Genomic DNA, 12,524 nt, shown 5'->3' on the forward strand with positions numbered 1-12,524 from the left:
AATAAATAAACACATTTGGTATTGTCCTATTTGTAAAATTCTGATCTATCAGAATATAAAAATATTTAAACTCTGCTTTATACAATGAAAAGAAGAACAAAGTGAAACACCAGAATTGTAATTTTTTTAAGTTGATGCATTTTGCTTTAAAAAATACAACAAAAAACAAAATGTTATATGTATCCCAAAATGATAACAATAAAAACATCAGCTTGGCATGCAAGACAATGAAAACAAGCCCTGGCACAACTATATTTGTTTAGGAAAATGGCAATGTCAACTATAATTTTTCCTTTAAAGTTCTAATTTTTTTAGCCAATAATATCTAAAAACGTTTACAAATTTGGTTTTGCTATAAGTATACTACCCTAAAAATTATATTGCCAGGCATTTTTAATGCAGAATGAATGCCGTGAAAATAAAACCCAAGGGAGCATTTTTTTTAGAATATATTAGGCCGGGTCCCACAATGAATTCTTGGTGAGTTTTTGATGCTGTGTATTTTTGCTGCTTGAGAATCTCATGCCCAAGGTGCATCTTTTTTTTACTCAGCATAAACTGAGGTGCAGTGCATTCAAATCTGCAATATGTCCATTTCTCTTGCGGGTACACTGAGTTTTCTGTACGGATTTTTCCCATAAACTTGCATTGGATGCAAAAATTCTGCAGGTAAAAAACGCATATGCGTTTTTAATGTGTTTCATGATTTGGGTATCTTATATTAGGGCGATTGCTACAAAAACATGTTTTAGAAAAGTTATAATAGAGGTTCTTATCACTTTTTCTTTGGCACATATGGTAATAAAATCTGTAAAGAAAAATCATAATTACCAAACTCCATTTATCATGCTACACTTTGATTCCTATTCTTACATAAAATGCAATTTAAATGTAAATCCATTTTCCCCTTACATTATTCAATTGAAAATAAAAAATCTAAATCTTACTTACTCCCTGACCCTCCAGTGCTACCTGTAAGCTGCTGCCCAGGTCTTGGCTGACATGGCTGCAGTGGTAATGTCATGACTACAGCACATGACTACTTCACCCAATCACTTGGCTCAGCGATGATATCATGACTACAGAACATGACTGCTTTATCCAGTCACTGGACTCAGTGGTGATTTCATGACGACAGTACATGATTGCTTCACCCAATCCACTTTACTCACTGGTGATGTCATGACTACAGAACATGACTGTTTTATCTAGTCACTGGACTCAGCAGTGATGTCATGACTAGAGCACATGGCTACTTCATCCGAACACTTGACTCAGCGGTGATATCATGACTACAGAACATGACCGCTTTATCCAGTCACTGGACTCAGCGGTGATGTCATGAACACAGTACATGATTCCTTCACCCAATCCACTTTAATCAGCGGTGATGTCATGACTACAGAACATGACTTCTTTATCCAGTTACTGGACTCAGTGGTGATGTCATGACCACAGTACATGATTGCTTCACCCAATCCACTATACTCAGCGGTGATGTCATGACTACAGAACATGACTGCTTTATCTTGTCACTGGATCAGCGGTGATGTCATGACTACAGCACATGACTGCTTCTCCCAATCCACTTTACTCAGTGGTGATGTCATGACTACAGAACATGACTGCTTTATCTAGTCACTGGACTCAGCGGTGATGTCATGACTTCAGCACATGGCTGCTTCATCCAATCACTTGACTCAGTGGTGATATCATGACTACAGAACATGACTGCTTTATCCAGTCACTGGACTCAGTGGTGATGTGATGACCACAGTACATGATTGCTTCACCCAATCCACTTTACTCAGCGGTGATGTCATGACAACAGAACATGACTGCTTTATCCAGTCACTGGACTCAGTGGTGATGTCATGACTACAGCACATGACTGCTTCACCCAATCCACTTTACTCAGCGGTGATGTCATGACTACAGCACATGACTGCTTCTCCCAATCCTCTTTACTCAGCGGTAATGTCATGACTACAGAACATGGCTGCTTTATCTAGTCACTTGACTCAGCGGTGATGTCATGACTACAGAACATGACTTCTTTATCCAGTCACTGGAATCAGCAGTGATATCATGACCACAGTACATGATTGCTTCACCCAATCCACTTTACTCAGCAGTGATGTCATGACTACAGAACATGACTGCTTTATCTAGTCACTGGACTCAGCGGTGATGTCATGACTACAGCACATGGCTGCTTCTCCCAATCCACTTTACTCAGCGATGATGTCATGACTACAGAACATGACTGCTTTATCTAGTCACTGGACTCAGCGGTGATGTCATGACTACAGCACATGGCTGCTTCATCTAATCACTTGACTCAGCGGTGATGTCATGACTACAGAACATGACTGCTTTATCCAGTCACTGGACTCAGTGGTGATGTGATGACCACAGTACATGATTGCTTCACCCAATCCACTTTACTCAGCGGTGATGTCATGACTACAGAACATGAATGCTTTATCTAGTCACTGGACTCAGTGGTGATTTCAAGACTACAGCACATGACTTCTTCACCCAATCTCAGCGGTGATGTAATGACTACAGAACATGACTGCTCTATCTAGTCACTGGACTCAGCAGTGATATCATGACCACAGTACATGATTGCTTCACCCAATCCACTTTAATCAACAGTGATGTCATGACTACAGCACATGACCGCTTCACTCAATCACTTGACTCATTGGTGATGTCATGACTACAGCACATGACTGATTCACCCAATCACTTGACTTAGTGGTGATATCATGACTACAGAACATGACTGCTTCATCCTGTCACTTGACTTAGTGGTGATGTCATGACTGCAGAACATGACTGCTTCACCCAATCACTTGACTCATCGGTAATGTCCTGACTACAGCACATGACTGCTTCATCCAATCACTTGACTTAGTGGTGATATCATGACTACAGCACATGATTGCTTCACCCAATCACTTGACTCATCAGTGATGTCATGACTACAGCACATGACTGTTTTATAAAATCACTTGACTTAGTGGTGATGCATATTCAGATGTTACAAGACTCCAGAGACCTTTGATTGTCTAGAGCTGCCACATGCTTTGGTTTTAATTTTGCCGCAGCTGCTGTATCAGCAAAGACTCAAAGATGTAGCGGAGAGGTAGCATTAGAGAAACAGGTGGAAGTAATCTCATTCCTTATTCTGTGATATATCCAGCCTTTGGCACAAACAATTACACTTGTAAAGGTCCTTCAATGTACATGAAGTCTTCATAATTTCTGCATAGTGATGCAATGTTGTAAAGCACACTGCCACCATCCAGCTCTCTTTAGTGTAGTAAGAAAGTAGCTTAAATGAGAAGACATATATAGTATATTTTCAGAAGGATTAGAAGTTTTGTTGCATTTCTCTCTTTAGCTTGCCATTCGAGCATAAATGCCATCATCCTTCTAGGCTGAAAGTAAAATAATGTATTTGAAATGCTCTGTGCATAATCCATCGGCAATGTCTAGACATGATTTCTTAGACTAATTTAGATTCTCTTACGAGAGAATGAGTACTCTTATCTTTTAGCTAAAGTTAAAAACACAATTTCAGAATCTCATTTTTTAAAACAAAAAGTTATTTTATATACAAATTTCTACAGTAGATGCCAAATACTGATATTGAAATCTGGGATTTCAATGTGTCTGCTACAGGAAAAATATATATCTTTGTACTGTGTTAGCCAGTAGATATAAAAATATTAAGATTTGATAGTACTCAGTGGTACTTGATACCTTTTAATAGCTAACTGAAAAGATTGTAACAAATTGCAAGCTTTCGAGACTAGTAGGGTCTATTCATCAGACGTAGAAACAAACCCTAGTAGTCACGAAAGCTTGCAATTTGTTACCATCTTTTCAGTTAGCCTTTAAAAAGTATCAACCACTGAGGACTCTCAAATCTTAATGTTAATGTATCTGCTGTTTTCTTTCTTTTTATTAATGGCCGCTTTAAAAATTCAAATCATGATCAAGTTCTATTTTTTCACTTGTATTGTTTATTTAAATACAAAATGCGGTAGACTAAGAATTTACACCCCTTTATACTTTTTTATTATGTTGTACAGCAACATGATCACCTATAGGTCATTAAAATGCGTACATTTCAAAGATGAGCAGATCGATCCACTCCAAATCGACTTGGGGTTGAATTTTCAAAAATTCACAGAACCCGGCGAATTTGAACAATTTACGATTTGATTAGCGAGGATTGCCAAAAATCAATACTTGATGCCATTTCACACACTACTAAAGATTGCATCAGCCAGAGAGTGGGCACTACTGTAAATTGTATCCCATAATGCCTTGCAGCTATCATATTACATCATTTAAAGCAGCTAATCAGGGGGGGGGGCTATCACAGAAAATAATAATGAAGGAAGGTAAAGCAGAAGCCATTTGGGGATTTTACATTATAAGGTTAGGAGGTCAGACTGCCCAGCTCATTCAACATAGGTATAGTAAGGCCTAAATCAGAGTGTGGCGTACTACTGCTATGTTGAAGAACATTAAAAATGGAAGTGGAAGTTTCAGTCTGTGAATTATAATGCAAGGATTCAAGTGATAGAGAGGTCCTGGACCTGTAGAGTCTGTGAGAGTGAACTTATCTGTAATCTACTGCGGTACAGTACCACAATATATATATATGGTACATCTTCCGACAAGCCTACAACTTACAGTAGCCACCGTACCACCGTACCGCTGCGCGACCAGCTCTACCCTCACCTACTGTACCCTCACCCATCCGTTGTAGATTGTGATCCTTCGCGGGCTGGGTCCTCTGTCCTGCAGAAGTCGGTGACTCATTTTTTTTGGTCTAATTATTGTACTTGTTGCTTGCTATGTATACCCCTTTTCATATGTAAAGCGCCATGGCATTAATGGCTCTGTCATAATAATAAATAATAATATTAATATATTTTTTTATACACACTGCAGAAAAAGAGGGCAGTTTAATACCCTTTTGTCCGAATTTTGTGTTTTCAGTTTAAGACCTCAAAAAAGGGTTTATTACTAATGATGAGAGAGTATGCCTCATTAAACTTTATGGCTAGCACGCTCGGGTGCTCGCCGAGTATTTTGGCGTGCTCGGCATTTCATTCATTGTCACCGCACCTGCAAGTGTCACGGCTTTTAGACAGGCTATCTATAACATCCGTGACACTTGCAGGGACGGTTACAATGAATGTAACTCATTGCTCACCGTAAGGGTTAATGAGGCATACTCGCTCATCACTAATTATTACATTACTTGGAGACCTTATAGTGTTATACCCTTTTTTTTCAAGCAATTAGAGGATTTGCAGTATTGAGAATAAATTTGCTACAAATTAAATTTTTGGTGGAGAATTCAGCTAAGCTGGCAAATTCTAATTTAAAAAGATTTGATCATCTCTAATCTGAGTATAGCAAGCAATGAACACTGTGTAGTCTAATCTTGTAGTCACACCTTTTTCAATCTGTCCTCTATTCATGGCTAACCTTCCCCAAAAGAGGGGCAAATTGAAAAAAAGGAATGAAAATTTAAGACTGCAATATCACACTACAAAGATCTGTTTGTTGTCTGTTACCTTGTCTAAACTGGAGCTGAAGTTGGCTATTGAAATGAGCCAATCAGCCTATTTCATACAAAGCACTGGTAGTGTACCAACATACGCCGTGTTCCAAATTATTATGCAAATCTCTGATTTTCCTAAATGGTCGATGCAAATGAGTCAGTATAATGTTCAAATCATTAACCACTACAGTATAAATCAAATTTTATTGGACAAATCTCCCAATGAAAACAGGATTTCTTTTTCAAAACTAAAAAAAACTCAAAATGCACTGTTCTAAATTATTATACACAACAGCTTCCAATCATTGTATAGGTTGTAAAGAACTGAAAATGGTAGTTTGTTGAATTTACAGGGTTAAAGGGTTCATACCTACCCAGATCAAGGGGCATACAAGCACTCTCCTCATGATTCCGGCCCAAAACATGACTCTCCAACCTCCTTGCTGACATTGCAGTCTTGTTGGGACATGGTGGCCAACCACCAACCATTCATTACTCCGTCCATATAGACCATCCAGGATTGCACCGCACCCATTAATAAACAGACTGTTTAAAAATTGGTCTTCATGTATGACTGGGCCAACTGCAACCATTTCTGCTTATGAGTACTGTTCAGGGGTGTCCGAATAGTAGGTTTAAGCACAATTGCAAGCTTCTGGAGGATACTACACCTTAAGGTTCGCAGGACTCCATTGACACCAGCAGCTTCAAATCCCTGATTGGTAACGGTATTTTAGCAGATGCTCTCCATATCCAATTAATTTGTCTGGCAGAAACCTTTCTCATTATGCCTTTATCTGCATGAACCCATCTGTGTTCTTTATCAGCCACAAATATCTTCACAATATGATGATCATGCTAAAGTTTTAATAAAATATCTAATGTTTTCATACCTTAGCCAATGCATTGCACTTTTAATGTTTTTTTGATGCTTTTAGGCAGCAGAGAGATCCTTTTTCTTTACTATGTTGCTTGAAACCTGTTGCCTGCTTATTATTGTGGAACATCCTTCTTAAATACAGGGTGGGCCATTTATATTGATACACCTAAATTAAATGGGAATGGTTGGTGATATCAACTTCCTGTTTGTGGCACATTAGTATATGGGAGGGTGGAAACTTTTCCAGATGGGTGGTGACCATGGCGGCCAATTTGAAGTTGGCCATTTTGGATCCAACTTTATTTTATTCAATGGGAAGAGGGTCATGTGACACATCAAACTTATTGAGAATTTCATAAGAAAAACAATGGTGTGCTTGGTTTTAATGTAACTTTATACTTTCATGAGTTTTTTACAAGTTTATGACCACTTATAAAATGTGTTCAAAGTGCTGCCCATTGTGTTGGATTGTCAATGCAACCCTCTTCTCCCACTCTTGACACACTGATAGCAACACTGCAGAAGAAATGCTAGCACAGGCTTCCAGTATCCGTTGTTTCAGATGCTGCACATCTCGTATCTTGATGGTATGGTGTGGTATATGGGGTACAAAGATAGTGGGGCCATTCTTCATCAATGGAATCCTCAATGCCACTGGATATCTGAAATTGCTACATGATGATGTGTTGCCCTCTTTATTCGCTGAAGATGGCACGTTCCCTGAGTTTTTCCAACAAGATGGTGCACTACCACATTATGGGTGTCAGGTCCGAGCATTCCTACATGAACAGTTTCCTGGAAAGTGGATTGGTCATTGTGGGCTAGTTGAATGGCCACCAAGGTCTCCCGATCTGACCCCCTTAGACTTTTATCTTTGGGGAAATCTGAAGGCAATTGTCTATGCTGTGAAGATACGAGATGTGCAGCATCTGAAACAATGGATACTGGAAGCCTGTGCTTGCATTTCTTCTGTGGTGTTGCTATCAGTGTGTCAAGAGTGGGAGAAGAGGGTTGCACTGACAATCCAACACAATGGGCAGCACTTTGAACACATTTCATAAGTGGTCATAAACTTGTCAAAAACTCATGAAAGAATAAAGTTATGTTAAAACCAAGCACACCATTGTTTTTCTTATGATCTTATGAAATTCTCAATAAGTTTGATGTGTCACATGACCCTTTTCCCTTTGAAAAAAATAAAGTTGGATCCAAAATGGCTGACTTCAAAATGGCCACCATAGTCACCACCCATCTGGAAAAGTTTTCCCCCTCCCATATACTAATGTGCCACAAACAGGAAGTTGATATCACCAATCATTCCCATTTAATTTAGGTATATCCATATAAATGGCCAACCCTGTAGTTTTCCTTTAATTGGGCTAATCTGGCAAACTAATTGTCACAGATGTTTAAGATTTATTTCAGTGATCCAATGAGCCCTGAGACAATTTGTTTGTTTGGAATGTGATGTAGTTTATATTGGTTCATTTTTGTTTCAGTTGACAACCCCTTCAAACGGTTACTGTTATTGCAACAAACTTTGCATAAAACAATATTGGAGACTTTGTAATATATTTTATCACAGAAACATGATTATGTTGAGCCACTTTTTCCCCTGTCTCCTACCTCCTGAACTCACTAACTACTCTAAAAAACATGCCAAATCCATCTTGGTCAAAGTAATAGTTGTCATGTTGCACAGCCTATTACCTTCTAAGTAGACTTGACGTGGAGAATTAAGGAGCACTCAACTCAGTGTGAGACACAGAGCTGGTGCTTCAGCTTCAAGCAACAGTTTCACGTTATTGAATAAACTATTTGATATAGTGCTGGATTCACAGCCACACAGTTCAATATTGGTGTATAATTTCTTCAATACCTCTAATACTTATGTCTGAGTGCTAGACAGAGAAGAATGAGCTGAAATATATCTCTCTCTCAATTTACAGTGTATGGAATAAATAATAGCAGCTAGTTTAGACCCACTAGGTTATAGAACTGAAAATTGCTGATAGTATGAAAAAAGTACTGAAAAATTCAGGAAGCAAGTCATATAATGGACACAAATAGCATTATTCCTCAAATAGCATTACATGTGCATCTTATTTTGAAAGAAGTTTTAACTTATCTCCAGTACCATGGACTCTTGGGCTTAGCTTATTTTGAAAAGTTATTTGAAATTACAAGTACGCTTTAATAAAATACTAAGGAAGAGAGAAAAGTGCAATAGGATCTTATCCAGTTAAAATTTGATGAAACAAATAAAGGTTATGCTAACCTGATTATGTTGTGATCATGCAACATTAAGAAGGCATGTAATCCAAGCTGCGGCATGTCCATGGTTCCAGAGACCAAGGCGAAATATGTAGAAAGGAAAAAAGTGCAACATCCGAACAGATTTTCCACTTTTTTCCATTAAGTATGCTTTACTGTCCTTTGTTCCAATTTTCCTGCTTCATTACAATGCCATTATGAAGAAATTTACTTTGCCAAATGATAATTTGTACTCATAGAATTTTTTTTTTAGAAAGAATAAAAATACTAACTTTATTTTTTTTTGTAGGTGAATATGTTGTTATGACAACTCATTTCCACTTAAAAAGAAAAATTGGCTACTTTGTCATTCAAACCTACTTACCCTGCATTATGACAGTCATACTGTCTCAGGTCTCATTTTGGCTCAACAGAGAGTCTGTTCCTGCAAGAACTGTATTTGGTAAGTGTTTTCTTTTATGAATGAAAAGCTTAGAAGGAAATGTTGTGTCCACTAAGATTTTAGCCACCTAATGGAAATGTTACAAAAGATTATCTATGTTTTTCAACATATCATATTATGAGGTCTTCACAAACCCTGTTTTCCACAATCTGTGTTGGAAGACTGTCTGAGTATAAACGGTTACTCCTTACGGAAAATGCAGAAACAGCTTAATGAGAGTACACTAGAGGTTGTATTCTATAATGGGGTCCCATTAATGTGTCAATACACTTTAGATAATTGTCTACCAAATGCTCACTTAGCTGACAGCTATTCCTTTCAATTTCCCAATACACATGTGCACTTGTTTCAGTGGAAGTGTGTTAATCACTTCCCGGATTCTTTGTTCTTTACACTGAAGATAGTTCTTAATGACATTTGCTGTATGTTTAGGGATGCTGCATGCTGCTGAATAAATGTAGAGCAAATCAGATGATCACCAGTTTGTATTGCAACACTGATAAGTATTTGTCTGCATTTGTCAATGCTGAGGACTAGTGTTGAGCGAGTATGTTCTGTTAACCCTTTCGCGGAGTATGCTCGGGCGAGCACCGAGTAGTTACAGCTGCTCGGTGTTATGTTTAAATCACTCCCGTGTGCTTGATTTGCAACTGTTTGACAGCTTTAATACATGTGAGGAATGATTGTTTGTTTTGCATTCCTCACGTGTAATAAAGCGGTCAAACAGTCGCAAATCATGCACACGGGAGAGATTTAAACATAACACCGAGCAGCTGTAACTACTCGGTGCTCGCCCGAGCATACTCGGCGAAAGGGTTAACAGAACATACTTGCTCAACACTACTGAGGACCCCAAGATATGAGCAGCATGGATTACCATAGATACAGTGGTCAGTCAAGGAAACAGCATAGTAGGTGAAAAACACACAATTAGAGATGAGCGGATCATTTGAAATTCAAATTTGTCACCTTCACTAAATTTTCACACAATAATAAACTTGTGTCAAATAAATTCACAGCAAATCGTAATACTAAAAAGACTCTAACACTAGGAGTATATTGAACCCATTTTCAGCCAGTCTTAAAATTCAGGCCAAACACTTTGTGTGACATACACGCTTTGGATTCAGGGTTTTTTTTTCTGTAGCAAAATTAGCACTGAGGGGTTTAATACTGCTCTCCTTGTTTGCAGTATGTGAAGAATAAAAATAGGTTATTATTAAGGTGCTGTTACTGCAGTATATCTCAGATCAATCAATTCACAGTCACATTGACTGATTATACAGGTACAACACTTTCTTATATATCACTTGCATTTTTGGATGAATGTTCACAGATTGAGACTAGCACTCCCATTTTCAATCTGCTTTAGCACTGAAGTAGTACACCCTAATCAGATTAGGCATTTTTCTATCCCTAGTTGGAATGATCTCTGTGCCGTTATCTTTTATTTGTACAATAATAAAATGGCACTCTTTGGCTGGGCCCCATCTATTATACTAGCTGTGGTAGCCCCCTTGATTAGCTATGGTATACTTCTTGATGTCATAGCTGCAGGACATATTGGGGAAGCTCCTCTGGTCACATCTGATGTAATTAGCCCACTCTTTGCATTTTCAGCAGTGTGAGAAATGGCACCAGGCATTTTTGGGGAAGGGGACTGAATGTTTGAATTTGGAGGACTAAGAGTGTCAGGAAATTTGCTTCAAAGTCAATCCTCTGCAAATCAATACACTAAACTCTACACATCATGCTCACTTCTCTTCAAAATTGAGACCCATCTACAATAGTTTGTCTTTGAGTGGTCTTCATTAGTGTTGAGCGAGAATGTTCTGTTAACCCTTTCACCGAGTACGCTCGGGCCGCGCACCGAGTATTTATAGCTGCTCGGTGATAAGGTTAAATCGCTCCCGTATGCATGATTTGCGACTGTTTGACAAATTTATTACATGGGAGGAATGTCTATTTCTTACACATTCCTCACATGTATAAAGCTGCCAAACAGTTGCCAATCATGCACACGGGAGCGATTCAAACATATCACCGAGCAGCTATAAATACTTGGAGCACGGCCCGAGCATACTCGGACAGAACATACTCGCTCAACACTAGTCTTCATGGAAGAATTGTAGCTAAAAAGCACACCTTCAATATGGAAACAAGGTTAAGTAGTTATGCATAAAAACATTGGAACTTAGGAGCCGGAAAATGGAAGCAGGTGCTCTTGACCGATGAGTCAAAATTTGAAATATTTGACTTTAAAAGAAGACAGTCTGTTCGCAAAGGACTTGAGTGTGTTAATAAGTGTCTGTTTGCAGGCAACGTTGAAGCATGGTGATGGTTTTTCAAGTTTGAGGCCGCAATGGAGTCCTCAATGCTGAAAAAATTATCCATCAAGAAATACCATCAGACATCTGATCAGCTCTAAGTTTATTCAGCAGCAGGTAAACTATCCCAAACATACAGCTAATGTAATTAAGAACTATCTTCAGCACCAAGAGGAACAAAAAGTCCTGGAGGCGATGATTTGGCCCCCAGAAAGCCCTGATCTCTCATCATCAAATCTTCATTGGGTTACATGAAGAAACAGAAATATTTGTGCACACCTTACAAAATTTCTACAAAAACTGTGTTAAAGTGTATCTAGAAGAATTGATACTTTGACGACAAACTGTGGTCACAGCAAATATTGATTTGACTTAGATTTCTCCTTTATTCATTAATTTTGAATTTCTTAACTGATAAAAATAAGCTATTAGCACTTCTATTTTTTAAAGCATTCTTACTTTGCAGCATTTTTTTCCACACCTGCTTAAAACGTTTGCACGGTACTTTATGTCTAGAAGTGTTACTCAAATATTCTGGGCCCAATGCCAACTCTGTATAAAAGTCCATCACCCACAATGTCAAGGATGCCATTTCTAATACTGATAATTTTTTATGTGGCCAAAAGACTTATGGGTCCACTTAGGCAACATATACGTTGAACTAAATATACTTATGTTTACCTTCATCCTTAAAAACTATGAAATAGAGCTTGGATATCACACCCCTTATAGTTTGTTATATTGAATATATGTAAATAAAAAGACTAATCTACTGTACTATTACAGTGTTTTTGGAGTAAAGGTACCGTCACACTTAGGGACGCTAAAGTGATCCCGCAACGATACGACCTGTCAGGGATCGTTGCTGCGTCGCTATGTGGTCACTGGTGAGATGTCAAACAGTCAGATCTTCCCAACAACGCAGCAACGATACGGTGACCCGTAGAGACCTGTATAACGACGCAACGCAAATGCACACCTATGTGTCTCAGAGTCACCAACGAG

The 12,524-nt window shown here is 38.4% G+C and overlaps 1 protein-coding gene across 6 annotated transcripts in view; it reads left to right on the top strand.

Annotated features, from left to right (window-relative positions):
- Positions 1-12,524, top strand: part of GABRA1 (gamma-aminobutyric acid type A receptor subunit alpha1) — a 301,016-nt gene that overhangs the window by 264,645 nt on the left and 23,847 nt on the right. For all 6 annotated transcript variants that reach the window (XM_073649525.1, XM_073649526.1, XM_073649528.1 and 3 more), the window contains one exon: positions 9,040-9,192. In XM_073649525.1, coding sequence (XP_073505626.1) covers positions 9,040-9,192 — 153 coding nt within the window. The remainder of the gene's footprint in view (positions 1-9,039; positions 9,193-12,524) is intronic.

The sequence above is a fragment of the Phyllobates terribilis genome, unplaced genomic scaffold (assembly GCF_046119375.1).
Source record: "Phyllobates terribilis strain yellow unplaced genomic scaffold, ASM4611937v1 Scaffold_10__3_contigs__length_209671492, whole genome shotgun sequence".
Lineage (NCBI taxonomy): Eukaryota > Metazoa > Chordata > Amphibia > Anura > Dendrobatidae > Phyllobates > Phyllobates terribilis.